The 14,988-nt window shown below is 45.3% G+C and overlaps 1 protein-coding gene across 7 annotated transcripts in view; it reads right to left on the bottom strand.

The window, feature by feature from the left end:
• The window catches only part of LOC143319626 (mitogen-activated protein kinase kinase kinase kinase 3-like), a 158,724-nt gene extending 143,736 nt beyond the window's left edge, over positions 1-14,988 (bottom strand). For 4 of the 7 annotated variants that reach the window (XR_013077096.1, XR_013077097.1, XM_076728729.1 and 1 more), the window contains exon 1: positions 14,764-14,988. Coding sequence is in view for 3 of the 7 variants with exons in the window: in XM_076728729.1 (XP_076584844.1) it covers positions 14,764-14,859 (96 nt within the window). In the remaining 4 variants the exon portion in view is untranslated. Of the gene's footprint in view, positions 1-6,137; positions 12,979-13,023; positions 14,718-14,763 lie in introns of those variants that run through there. The other 3 variants (XM_076728731.1, XM_076728734.1, XM_076728733.1) reach the window with 3 other exon arrangements.

The following is a 14,988-nucleotide window of genomic DNA, read 5'->3' as shown; positions in this document are numbered from 1 at the left end:
TCCTCAGAGTGGACTTTCTGTACCTCATGGACACCGGAAAGCAAGTAACTGTTTCTGGTCCAGTCCCTGCCCCTCGTTTTGATGATGTGAAGTTCAGTCATCTATGCCAACTCCACATCTGGCTAAAGGGGTAGTGCAGGAACAGAGATGTCCCCTTTGTTGACAACTTAGCTGCCTTTTGAACCAGGACTCTGCTTTTTAAACCCTAAACATCCCTTCCATAAAGGTTCACGCCTTTTATCAACCAACATTGAACTGACTTTGCACTCCTGTAATGTTTTCACCTCCTGACCTGCGGTGAGTCCAGCCGACTGTATCTCTCCGGCCTCATACAGAATTCCTGTTAGGATTATGCCTAGATCTAACAACCACTCCCTTCTACATTCTGCGTTCTCAGCTGCTCGGTCAGGTAATCTGACCACAGTCTGATGTAGTAAATCCAGTCCAGCTAAGACCTATTATTATTCCAGTTGTCTGTGCTTTTAAACTCTCAATCTGTGTCCAACAGATCTTTCATCCTCAATGATCTAAGTACATCACATCACCTGGACTTCCTCTTCCTCACTGAGACCTGGTTTAAACCTGGGGAGAGCTCACTCTCAGACTTAGTTTTTACTCTGGACATGTCTCTGAATTCCCTGAACAAGACTGACTTTGTCTCTGACCATCAATGTTTTAGCTTTGAGGCACCTTTACTACCAACTACAATAACCCAGAGACATATAATCCACTCTTTCCAGCTACTTTTCTCATTTGGCCAATTGTCCTCCTCACTTCAGCGATGTTGAGTACCAAATTAGTTGGTTCAATGATTTGTGTACATCAGCCCTCAACTGTGAGCAGTTCTTATCGTTTGTTGTAGGCAGATAGATGGTCTGAGGTCCAGGTTTCCACTGTCTGCCATACCATCTGCACCATTCAACCGTCCTACTTCACCCTTTGAGTGTTTGCTTCTGTCTCCCTGCAGATCCTCAGAAACACTTCAGCTCATGTGTGTCCCTCCTCTAGTCCATGTGATAGAATTCCTACAAAATTCCATCTTTGCTGTCTGAGGTCCCAGCCTGCTGTCTCACATCTGGGTGTGCCCCTGACTGTTTTAAATCACCAGTGTTCAGACACTTCTTGTGAACCCTCTCTAGACTCAGACCAGATGGAGAACTACAGACCAATCTCCAAGCTACCCTCCTTATCCAGAATCCTGACCAAGTCCTGAAGTTGACTGATGGTCACAAAATCTCTGACTTTCGTCAGAAGCACTGAGACTGCTTCACTAAGAGTAACCAATGACATTCTTGTACTTGCAGACGAAGGTGTAGGTGAATCCTCATCCTCATCCTACCAGATCTGACTGCTGTCTTTGACACCATCCATCCTGATAGGTCGATGATTTGATAGGCTGCATAACTGTGTTCATCTCTGGTTCAGCTTTAAAATGGTTTCAGTGTGTCCTCCTCAGCTCCTGCTGTGCGGTGTCCCTCAGGGGTCGGTCCTCGGACCAGTCCTGTTTTCATTGGACTTGCTTCCTCTGGGTCATTTCTTCAGCTGCTTTCAGGACCAATCATATCACTGTTTCACTGATGATGCACAGATCTATTTCTCTGCTAAACACAATGACCTGAATCAAACGTCCTCCTCCATGTGGTGTGTGTGGGGGTGTGTATGTGTTTGTGCATTCAGGTTGTGTATGTGTGTGCTTGCAGGCTGTGTGTGTGTGTGTGTGTGTGTGTGTGTGCAGGTTGTGTGTGTATGTTCGCATGCTGTGTGTGTGTGCTGGCGTCAGCAGGTCGTCTCTCAGCCTGAGGAGATGAATCTCAGCAGGTCTGCAGTTTCCTGTCTGTGCTCTGATTAACATGGACGACCTGCTGCTGCTCAACAACAAATTGTGATTCCATCGTCTTGTTCCTCTCCACATTTCAATTTGTTCTTAAAAACCTGAGCGGAACAAGCAAACATAAAATGACTGAGTAAATAAATGATGATGCCCATGAAACATGTGACCCACTCGTCACTTCCAATGAAGAGCTGAAAGCATCAGATCTGTTTGGAACGACGAAGAGGCCATGACCTTCCTTACATCAATACATGAAACCTGCAGAAATGTCTGCTTTCAGTCCTGTTTTCCACATTGTTTCCAATCCTTTGACCTTTGACTGGAGCTCTCTTAAAGACACCCTCCAATGAAAATCAAGTTTTCAAACATGTCCAAAAGGTGTTTTCATATTCTCCAAGGCCTATCAAGAAAGTAAGTCAGCTTTTGAGTAAGCTGCCAGCATCATGGCTGTGCATGTCCACCTCTAAACTGCAGTGGACCAATGACAGCAGGGCTTCGTAGTTCACTTCAGGAACCAATCACATCAGCTTGTGGGGGGAGGGGTATCAGAGGAGAAGACAGGTGTAGCTACATATTGCTATTTTGATGACAGAGACGTGTTCTCTTTGTATTTGCAAAGGTATAAAAGGAGAAATGTTGAGCTTCATGTTTTACCAAATGATCCAAGAATCACAGAGCCAAACTGGAGCCTGCAGTCGCCTTTTTCCAGAGTTCTATTTCACCACAGAACCTCAGCTGAAGCTTGATGCTGTTCCTTCCACTTATCCTGCAGACAAAGTGATTACAAGCCACCATGCTGCTCAGTTTCTTTTTCTTCTGTCTTACCTGTCTTCTGTCTTACCTGTCTTATCTGACTGTGTCCAAACAAACCTCCACCATGTCAGATAATGTTAGCCTGCCAACTTGCATGTAACAGGACACTTACAGAATTTGAGGGTGATGATGAAAAAAGTTTCAGCAAATGTTTGTACCATTAACCAAAGCTGCAGGCAAAGGGGTGCACAGTTAATGCACATCTTCTACTTTAGAGTCTTTGCACATCTGCCACTGCAGAGTCACTGCACATCTGCCACTACAGAGTCAATGCACATTTTCCACTGCTGTCGCCGCACATATCCCATCAAATAATCACAGCACATCCCCTGCTTCAGAGCCATGACATATCTTCCACTGCAGTTAATGTGCATCTTCTCCTGCAGAGCCACTGGATATGATCTCTTGCACTGCATATACTATCATCTACAGTAGAGTCACTGCACATCTTAATTGTGCCTATTTTGTATCCTATTTTGAAGCAGCTTCAGGAGGATCCTCTGGACCATCATGAAATGATATCGAGCTCTTGCTCATATGTAGTCTTAATGTGCTTATGTAAGCAGCTTTGGACAAAAGCATCTGCCAAATTAATGCGATAAGATAAGAAAGATAAGATAAGATAGGACTTTATTGATCCCACACTGCGGAAATGTAGTCATTACAGCAAGCAGGTTACAAGAAGCAAGCACAGTGGCATAAAAAGGTCAAAATAAAAATATAGAAGTATACCAGATACAGAATAGAAAAAACAGCTATGTATATGTATATTTTTACAGTTTATTAAAAAATAGAAAATGCCAAAGAATCCTACTACCATTAAAAAAGTACTGTTGCTTGTAGTCTTATGAAAAAACTAACTACTGACATGACATGTGTTGTATTGTACTTGAGAAAAAACTATTTCACTTGGGAAATATTCGGTCCTTGTATATGCAGAATATATATAGTTTATAAAAATACTGTTGCCAATGTGGATAATAAATAGCATTTTTACACAGTTGAGAGAAGTATACAACTTAGAAATTTAAAACTGCACCAGGGGGAATGGATAAACATGAGCAGACATGAGCATTAGAGCATATCCATTGGATAAGAACACTGTACACCTCACATAGGGCCACAGTGATCACAAATGGGTCACCTCACCAGGCTTCACACTTCATCAGGGAACCAGACAAGGATGCCCACTCTCACCATCCCTATTTACCATTTTGATCTAACTTCTCGCAGCAGCAGTAAGACAAAACAGTAAAAATCAAGCAATACAGGATGCCAATTTGTAACATAAAATCTTTATGAGATTATTTATTATTATACTTAAAGTATCCTGTTGTGTCACAACAGAAAACAGGCAGTTGCTTGGAGCCCCGGCCACATATTCACAACAACGATTATTGATAGGCCTGGGCTTTCAGGGACCTCTGTTGGTCCCTGGACCTAACTTTAAGAACCACTAATCTATTTTTTCAGTATTCATCTCAAATGTCCTGGAAATTGTGCATTTATGTGTGCAAAAACCAAATTTTTGTGGCGTACACGGGTGGGGTAGGGGCCCCAGGGATTTCTTGCTTGGAGCTCCAAGAGACCCGAGCAACACCACTGCCACCAGAAGTCCCACAAACCAGAGGACCAGTAGTGTGGAGAAGGAATCCATGCCGTCTCTCTAACTGATCTCAAGTCAGTTTCAGGGGTCACACTCTGCATCAGATCGATGATTTTAAATTGATAAGTTTAATAGTTCAGAATCAGGAACTTCACTATTTTTATTAAGTAGCTCCCTGAAAAATCAGGTGTCAGATTTTGTATCTATAGCAGTTTTTTTGATACGTCAGACACAGGATCAGGCTCAGTATCAGCAGATTATCAATACTGGATCACAACATCATGAACAGAGACCACAGAGACCACAGTGACCTCAGTGGTTTTAAAGCTCTTTCTCCACCAGGTGGAGGAGGTGCTCCATTGGAGATATTTCAGGAAAAGTGATGAAGACAAAGTAGAACAGACTGCAAACTCTGCTAACTGTCATGAGGAGGACTGAAAAGCAGCCCCTTTAACAACAATCTGCTAAAACATCTAAAGAACCAAAAACAATGCAGAGTTCAAGCGGTTTGCTGATGCTAGCAGCAGGAAGCAGCAACAAGAGAAGACGTCCAGAGACCCACAGGCGGTAAAAACAACGCAAACTCTGACCAGCACAGTGTTCTTGATGACCAGTCATGGTCTGCTGATAACATGACGTCTTCTCGGCGTACTGACGCCGAACTCTGAGGTTCCACCATCACCAAAGTCTGAGGGAGCAGAAGTTGCTGTGGGTCTGGATACGAGCTTCCTGCCGACAGTCTGAGCGCTCACCAGTGAGAGTGTTGAAGTGAGAATGAACGTCAGTAGAAACTGCTGAAATGTGAAATGACTTCAAACTAATTCTTCGTTTCTGCTTCCAGCTCTGTAAAAGTCAGAAAGCAGCAGAAGTTTCTCTGCGGTGGAGGATCTGCTTCACCTCTGACTCCCTCCTCTTCCTCTCTGTTTGCTTCCTGCTTCACTGGTTCAGTCTCTTATTTCCACTTCCTGCAGTGCTGCATAGTTACAACATGATAAAAGAGGCCAATTTATCGTACCGACGTCAGCAGCTTGTTGAACATTCAGCAGCAGAGGATCATCGTCATGTGATCATCGAGTCACATCTTCTTCATCAGAACAAAAAGCTGTTCAGTCCTGTCTCATACAATAACTCATTACAACTTTACTTGTGTGACATAAAATCTATCACTAAATAGTACACTTCCTCAACAGTTCACAGATAAAGTAACGACACAGAACATCTGTTTTAAAGAATCAACACTTCATGGCTCAATGACGGCACACGAGCGTCCACACGCTTTTCATCTGAGCACGAACGAAAAGAGAAGGAGACGGAGGCGAACGCTCGGTGTCATAAATATGTCAACTTTCAGTCGAGAATCTTCATAGTTTTCTGCGTCAGAATTGTATCTGTTGTCATGATGATCGCTAGGCAAACAGCAGAAACACGCCCTTCATCATCTACCTGTGTGACCTCGCATGCCTGTGATTGGCTGACTAACTTCTTGCTGGTGATGTCATGCAGTATTGTGTTTAATGACTGGATTTTTGTTACTTTCACTGGTTACAGATTTTGGACAAAAGAAGACATTTAAAGACTGTTTGTGATTATTGATCAGTTCATTGAGAAACTGATCAGCAGAATGATTGATGATGACATAATCAATAGCTGCAGCTCTCGTGTGAGTGAAGCAGTGTCCTGACAGCCAATCAGAGATGTCAAAGTCAAGGTGGGAGACTCCAGGGTGACCAGGGAGGTTCCAGAGGGTGGGTGGGGGGTCGAGTTACAGGAAGCAGCAGAGTCCAGCGGGGACGCTGCTGAATTATTGATCAGCTTAATGGACAAACTTTCATTTTTTTCTGCCGTCACGTTGAGCTTTCACTCTGTTAGGACGAGAGACGCAGTCACCTGAGATTTCCCATGAGGCTGCAGTCACCAGGACGCCAAGGATACATGACATACCTCATCCTGACCGCCAGAGAGAGAGAGACAGACAGAGAGAGACAGGGACACAGAGACAGACACAGAGACACACAGACATTACATTACATTTTTGTTTTCTAACTCCTGTCGGAAAAGAGCGAAACCACAGTCGACCTGAACATCCAATCAGGATTCATTGAAGCAAACTGCCCGCTATCAAAAAATGGAGGGAAAGTAGAAACTGACCGAAACGCTTTCCGGCAACAAGTCAAACCGCTGAGACAACCTTTAGCAAAAAGCTTTGAATGCGGCAGTGAAGGTGTGAATGCCGCAGGACGCTCCTCCTGTCGGCCTCTTCATCAGAACCAAAGGCCAAAGTTTGACACAGAGACAACCGGAACATCCGTCCCCCTGTGATGAAACACTGACGGTATACATGCACAGACGTCCCAAACGGACCAACACGTTTAACCCAGAATCCACAAAAACAAACCACAAAGACCTTCACATTACACAAGATCCCCCAATGAAACTAAAGACCTGCAGGACAGAATAAAGACACTCGGAGACAAGAACGCCTGAGGTGCTGAAATGATCACATTCACAGAATCGAGGATGGAGGACAGAGGACAGAAGACGCCGCTCCACCAAAGATCAATTCATCCTCAGTCACTGAGTGGAATCTGTCAACAGCGGCTTCAGGAGGACCTTCTGGACCATCATGAAACACAGACTCCTTCAAGTCCTGACTGAGAGGATCCCAGATCAGCTTTTCACCATCAGCATCCAAACTGACCCCAAAGACAGAGAGACAGACCAAACGATTCTCCTGATTTGTCCATTTCTAAAAGCTGTGGTGTCCATGAGACTAGAGGGTCTGAGGAACAAACTACTGCAAATATTAACCAGCAGCACGCAGACATCTGTCCAAAAAGACAAGTCCAGCCGTCCTCACCATCAGTGAAGTGGACATTACAGCATCACACCAGTCAAACAGCTGCTGTCTCCAACCACAGAGGAGCTTCAACAGCACCTCCACCTTCTGACAAACTGTCAGACCCGAGCCTCCACCCTCAATCTGAACCAGACGTACATTAACATGTTCAAAAAGACCTGGACACACCTGAGCTCCACAGGTAACTTCAACAGAGCAGAACGACCTGAGAGACGAGGCGAGAGGAGCTTCTTAGGCAAGGCAAGGCAAATTTATTTGTATAGCACAATTCATACACCAGGCAATTCAAAGTGCTTTACAGAAGCATAAAAATACATTAAAATCATACATTTCAAAGACAGAGAGAAAGAAAGAAAGAAAGCAAGAAAGAAAGAAAGAGATTAGAAAAGAATATAAAAATAAAAATAAAATACAATTAAAGGAAAATTAAAAACAGAAGTCAGTAAAGGACAATAATTTAGCATTTAGAATGATTAAAGTCATTGAGCAAATATATTTACTTTAAGTAAAAGCTGTAGCAAATAATAATGTTTTCAACCCTGATTTAAAAGAGCTGACAGTTGGTGCAGACCTCAGGTGTGCAGGGAGAGTGTTCCACAGGTGAGGAGCATAATAACTGAAAGCTGCTTCACTTTGTTTGGTTCTCAATGCTATCATTGAACAAAATGGCGACTCCACCTCCTCTCTTATGCATTCTTACTTCACTGGTGAAAATGAAATTCGGAATGGCAGACTCATTGGGAACTGCTGCGCTGTTATCTTGTCCTAACCAAGTTTCAGTTAAAAACATAAAATCAAGCTTGTGCTTGATGATAAAGTCACTGATTAAGAATGATTTGCCTGCCAAAGACCTAACATTTAAAAGAGCTAACTTAAATGTGCTAAAAAGTGCAACATCCCCATGTTTTAGAACAGGCATGTCAAACTCATTCCACAAAGGGCCGTGTGGCTGCAGGTTTTTCCTCCCACCAATCAACTGTCTGAGATCAGCTAATGAAATAAGTCAGGTCTGGTGTGCTGCTGCTTGGTTGGAGAGAAAACCTTCAGCCACTCGGCCCTTTGTGGAATGAGTTGCTTGTCGCTTAGATTACTGTAATGCCCTGCTCTCTGGTCTTCCTAAAAAGAGTATCTCCAACCTTCAGTTGCTACAGAATTCAGCCGCACGAGTGCTGACGAGGACCAGAGGGCGGGAGCACATTACGCCAGTTTTAAAATCGCTGCATTGGCTCCCCGTGCATTTCAGGATAGATTTTAAGGTTCTTTTATTAGTTTTTAAATGTCTTAATGGTCTTGCGCCTTCTTATTTATCTGACCTACTGTTACCCTACCAACCCTCGCGGACCCTGAGGTCCTCCGGTACTGGCCTCTTAACCATACCAAAAGTAAGAACTAAAACACACGGGGAGGCGGCCTTTAGTTATTATGGACCCCGATTGTGGAACAGCCTGCCGGAGAGCCTCAGTGCCGCAGAGACTGTTGATGTTTTTAAAAAGAGGCTCAAGACCCACCTTTTTAATCAGGCTTTCAATTGATTTGTTTGATTTATCTTATTCCTTTAATCACGCTTCTTAGCATGTCTATCTTTGTCATATTAGTTGCATGTTTTAACGACATGTTTAATTGCTATTTATTTCATTTACTCATTTTATTTAATTTTATGTTTATGTCTTAGTCCCTTGGTTTTTAGCTCCAGTGTTTCCTCATGGGGGTCCTTGGTTTTTAGGTCAAGCGTTTCCTCATGGGGGGCCCCCCTCACTGGGAACTGCTTCTGGCCTACTGATGGGGGCGCTGCTGAGGGGACGGCTCTGGCCTGGATGGCTGGAGGCCTCCGCACCTTGGTGTGGGGCCTTCTGTCTGCCTGGGTCGGGGTGGTCTCGGGCGGCGCCCCCCGGTCATGAGCCGGGGGCCCTCTCAGTGTGGATGGCCCCCAAAGGTGGCTTACTACTTATCTTGTCCGTACGGGTGCGTGTGCGTGTGCGTGTGTGTCTGTGTGTGTGTTTCGGCATGTAGTTATGGGGGCGGGAGGGCTGGGTTTTCTTCTCTGTTGTTTTTAGCCTCTGTGAGGCACTTTGTGTTGCTTTTTAAGTATGAAAAGTGCCATATAAATAAATAAAGTTTGAAGTTTGAAGTTTGAGTTTGACATGCCTGTTTTAGAACATACTGTGGCTGACGTGGAATACATGTTAAATTCGAAGATGTGATGTTTCTGGAGAGATGGGCCGATCTCCCCTCCTACCTATTGAGACATGAATCACTGAAGCTTCCGGCACAATGGGCCCTGGCTTTTCCTTGGAAAAGTCAGGCATAACATTTGCCTTAAAAGCTGGACCCGGAACACATCAGTTACCAACACAAATAGGTGGCTGTGCTGGGCTCTTACTAGGGGACTGGAGTAGGTTCAGGAGTAGGAGATGGTGACCTAGGTAGAGTTTTAGTGGTTGGAGATGGTGACCTAGGTGGAGTTTTAGTGGTTGGAGTTGGTGAATCCTCACGAGCAGTGGCCCCTGGTGGAGGACATGAGGCATCCCCCTTTTTGCTTTGGCATCCTTCATGGTTAGAGCATACAGGCGGGGGGAGAGTTGGTTCTCCTTCATGTTTTGGTGTTTGCTGCTTTTGTTTGGATTTCTCTTGTCTCTTGTCCTTGGGAGTGGGAACAGTGTTACGCAGGAAGAAAGAGGTTGGAGGCAAAAAGTTTTACTCCTGACTTGTTTAGGGAAAGTCCGTCTCCTTTGAAAAAATGTCTGCGGTCCTAGAAAAAGTTGAAATTGTCAATAAAATGCACTGAGTGGACATCACATGCAGTTGAAAGCCATCTGTTTACTGCCAATAATCTGCTGAATCTCTCTCCTCCTCCTCTGACTGGTGGTAAAGGCCCACTGAAGAAGACCTCAGCATTCAGAGAGTTCACTGCATTTAGCTGTTTACCTAAATCTCGTTTGAGCACTTCAGATTGTCGTTTCGCAATATCATTTGCCCCTGTGTGCAGTACAAGGTATTTCAAAGTTGGAATTTCTGCAACAATACTGAGGATTCTGTCAGTCATGTTGGAGACTGTATCATCAGGAAGCACAATACTTTCGTGTTTCTGCTGTACATGCTTCCCACGTCTTTAATAGCAGAATCACCAACAACCAGAGTCTCAGGACCAGTCAGTAGCTTTCCGTGTAGCTTTCTAGCTTCTGACTTCCTGTCAGGCCTTACCCTTCTCTGTGAGTCAGAGGAGTTATCCAGGTTTTCAGTTGGAGATCCAGGGTCCTGCAGTAGTGGAGCAAACCGATTTTGTAACTGAACACTAGCTGGTTTGGGAGCTTTGTTGCTCATCTTCCCTTTAGCTTTTATCCACAGCTGTGTCTTACTCTGCACAGGTGTTGAGGAGGATGATAACGCAGGCCAGCCTGTCGCATCACAGATCTCTGGGCGCTGGGTTCTACCTGTTGGACCTCTCCCCATATCAGCTGATTTACTCTTGGGCTTTACCCCGAGAGCATTCCAGGGAGGACTATTACTGGCAGATTTATTACCCGGTACACAGCCCTTTAGTTTCGTGGGAGCTGTATCAGAGCTAATTAGCAGGATGTTAGCATTCTCCAGTCCGCTGTTTTGAGTCAGTGGCAAAGTGCTGTCATTTCCACAAGGTCCGTTCAGTTCTGCGTTTATTTCCAGACGCTGAACTTTAGTTTCCAACACTGCAACCTGCTGCAGAAGTTTGTAGAGGTCATCTGTGGAGAAATGAGGCATCTTGGTGCTAGTTAGTTAGCTTTAGCTGCCAGCAGGCTTTTAGCTGTCAGTAGGCCAGAGCAGAGTGTATCCGTGAAATATCAGAGTTCGCAAGGGTCATCCACAACTTTTAAATATTTGTCCATAAAATATGTCTTTAGATGTCCAATTCAGCCAAAAATTAAAACTTTCAAGTTTAAGGAAAATTAAAATAAATACAGAAAACAAGATGGGAAATCACGAGCCCAGACAGAAACCAGCTACCAGAGGAGGAGGAGGAGGAGTTGTGTCTGTCTGATGTCCTGTTACTCCATCAACAGGACATCAGACAGACATCCCAACCAAAGGCCGGCTTCAAACACTGGACTCCATCACAGAACCTGCTTCCTTTAATGGCTACCAGAGCTGGAGTCCTCAACAATCCCTGACCACTGCCTTGGATCCAGAACTAAAGAAATCCTGGACTCTGGACAGACGGAGCACAGCCTGACCATCGAGAGCCACCGCAGACAAACAGAAGACAAAATGAGGAAGAAACTGACTCAGAACCAATGAGAACACACTTCCTCATCTGCTGACTGAAACACACCAATGAGCAAACACAGCAGCACCTTCGGTGAGCTGCTTGACCAATGAGAAGCATCTGTGAAGCATCTGTGCTCCTTCACTGACTGTCTGCACCGAGCTGCCTTGTGCACATGCACGCACACACACACACACACACACACACACACACACACACACACACAGACACACATATACACACACAGACACACAGACAGACACACAGACACACACATACACTCTCAGACACACACAGACACACACAGACACATACACACTCAGACACTCACAGACACACACAGACACACACAGACACGCACATACACACACAGACACACACGGACACACAGACACGCACATACACACAGACACTCACTGACACACAGACACACACAGACACACATACACACACAGACACTCACATGCACACAGACAGACACAGACAGACACTCACAGACACTCACAGACACACACAGACACTCACAGACACACATACACACACAGACACTCACAGACACACACACACACACAGACACTCACAGACACACACACACACACACACACAGACACACATATACACACACAGACACACACAGACAGACACACAGACACACACATACACTCTCAGACACACACAGACACACACAGACACACACGGACACACAGACACGCACATACACACAGACACACATACACACACAGACACTCACATGCACACACACACATACACACACAGACACTCACAGACACTCACATGCACACAGACACACACAGACACTCACAGACACTCACAGACACACACAGACACTCACAGACACACATACACACACAGACACTCACACACACACACACACACACACACACACACACACACAACGACCTGGCCTACAGAGAGGAGGTGGAGCAACAACCTGATCCTGAACGCGGATAAAACCAAAGAGATCATTGTCGACTTCAGGAAGAACCCGCCCAGCCACGCTCCACTTCTCCTCAACAACATGGCTGTGGAGGTGGTCAGCAGCACCAAGTTCCTGGGGTGCACATCACAGACGACCTCACCTGGACTGGAGCCGACTGGAAGAACGTGAGGACAGCGGACAAAATCACTGGGAATTCTCTCCGTCCATTCAGGACATCGCACCTAAACACTGCATGTCTAACCCAACCCTGCATTTTAATGTTTGCTTTTTAAAAAAGAAAAAAAAACAACATAATTATATAACCAAGAGATGAGTGGACATTGTTTTAGTTTAAGGAGCAAAAACTGTTTGATTTACCTAATTTCAAGGAAGCTTTACCAAAGTAACACCAAAAAGACAGTGTGTTGTGCCACTGCAACATGAAACCAGTCACTCTGCCACAGTCAGATGAAATACTGCGGGGCACATCCTGTGTGCAAACTCACGAATCCAAGGATAGAATGTAAAATCATTCAGACAAAGAGAAAATCAGAGACCAAACAGACTGGCAAAATAAAATGTCATTTACAATGCAGTGCAACAGCAGAGTGGTCAAACAGGCCGAGGGCAGGATAGCAAAGAGAACAACATATTCAACACCACAGCTGGTCACAGTTTCCTCATTCAACCCAAATATTAACATACCCTTTGAGGCAAAAGCATATGTGTAGCCTACATTTTCAGCACCGGCTGAATTTAGAAGAGATGTGTCATGAACTAGTTGCACCACGGAGTCATTCCAGCTTCAGCTTTCGATGTCTGATGGCGTTTCCGTGGTTCAAAGCTTTGTTCACTGTTCCTCAGTCTGTCGTTACTCATCGTTCTGATGTCACATCCTATTTCCAAAAAGTTGGAATCTGTGTAAAATATAAATAGAAACAGAAAGTGATGATTTGTAAAACACTGAAACATTTAACATTTAACTGACATGGTCTGTGACCTCCATGCAAAGAGGAAACCAGATCCAGAACTGCCGCTGCCGCTGCCGCCGCCGCCGCCTCTGCTCCGAGCTCACTGAAGATGGACCGAGGTGGAAAACCGTCCTCTGACGAGTCGAAGTTTGAAATTCTTTTTGGAAACCACGGACGCTGCGTCCTCCGGGCCGAAGAGGACAGGGACCATCCAGCTCATTATGAGCGCACAGTTCACAGCCAGCGTCCGTGACGGCGTGGGGAGGGCACTGTGGGGGGGCGTTAGTGCACATGGACCTCCTGAACATTTTGGAGCTTTATGAAAAGTAAAATAGGACAAAAGAAGTGGCAAGCAGCTGAACTTGTTCATGAAGCCGGACGGAGGAAATGTTCCTCTTTCAGAGTGAAGAAGAAGACGAGCGAAACACGAACCTGAACATCAAACGAATCATCTTCAAAGACTCTGAAACTTCTGTTTCAACATCTGATCGACGTCTTTGTGCTGTTTTCAGTCAAATGTGGAGTTTCGGGATTTTACAGACCATCACGTTCTGTTTCTGTCCACATTTCACTCAGCTTGACTGGACACTTGACATTTATTTGATGGAGACAGAGACGTCTCCAAACCCTGACAAACACATCCAGAGTCTGACGCTGCTGTTCCAAACCTTCCAGTCTGTCTTCCTGGACCTCCACCATCAGGACTGGGTCTCTCCCTACATCAAAGTGGTTTCTTCCGGCTGGAGACGTGTTCACATGCTGAAATGAACATGTCAACACATTGTTCCTACATGCTGAACTCGTAGGTCCATTCTGCGAATCGCGTCCATGAGACGGACAACCGACACAACGAGACACGTTCTGCTCGAACATTGTTTCTTTCACCAAAAGAACAAACCGAGTTGCGTCCGCGGGGTCGACTCGTTTTCAGGTTTCATGCCTTTCAGAGTCAAAATGTCCCCTCATCCTGGAGACAGTGTCCTGAACAAATGGGAGGACTTCGAGTCACATGTTACCGATCGTGGAGTCTTCTGATTTTTCCAGTATTGATCGAGAGCACAGCAGCTGCTTTCTCCACATTCAATCATTCATTTGGACAGTTGAATGTCTTCATTTCTTTTTACAATTCAAATATGAATTCATGATGACAGCTATAGTGTGTGTTGGACACGAAGTGACACAGTCAGTCCTGACCACCTGCTCTGTTCCCATTGGCTCTCTGACCTGAAGTCTCCAGGTAGCTTCTGGAGTCCTGAACACCTGACTCACCTGTCTGCAGGTTCAGTTTGATACAAATCACCAAAAACAGAAGTTTGTCTAAAACTGGAACAAAGTTTGATCCTTAAAACTCAGTCCGTGTTTCACCTGAGATGACGTCACGTCAAACGACTCACTGACCGATCTCTCTCTCTCACTCAAACACACACACACACACACACGCGGAGCTAACCTGCTGCTAAGCTAACACACACTCGGCACACAGTCGGTGACGTCGCTGTCTCTACCTTGTAGACGTCACCGTACGTGCCCCTGCCGACCCGCTGGATCAGCTGGAAGTCCTCCTGCGGATTCCTGCGAGAGATGTCCGGACAACAGCTCATCTTCCCGGCTGTTCAGAGCGGACCGAGCCGGAGACACTGACCCAGACTGACCGGGACGAACCCGGACTAACAGACACAATGTTCACAGACGCTGTCAATACAACTTTAACGAGGCTTCTTCCGGGTACA

Source organism: Chaetodon auriga, chromosome 4, assembly GCF_051107435.1.
Source record: "Chaetodon auriga isolate fChaAug3 chromosome 4, fChaAug3.hap1, whole genome shotgun sequence".
Taxonomy (NCBI): domain Eukaryota; kingdom Metazoa; phylum Chordata; class Actinopteri; order Chaetodontiformes; family Chaetodontidae; genus Chaetodon; species Chaetodon auriga.
The sequence above is the reverse complement of the archived record's forward strand: the minus strand, read 5'-3'. Positions and strand labels throughout refer to the sequence as shown.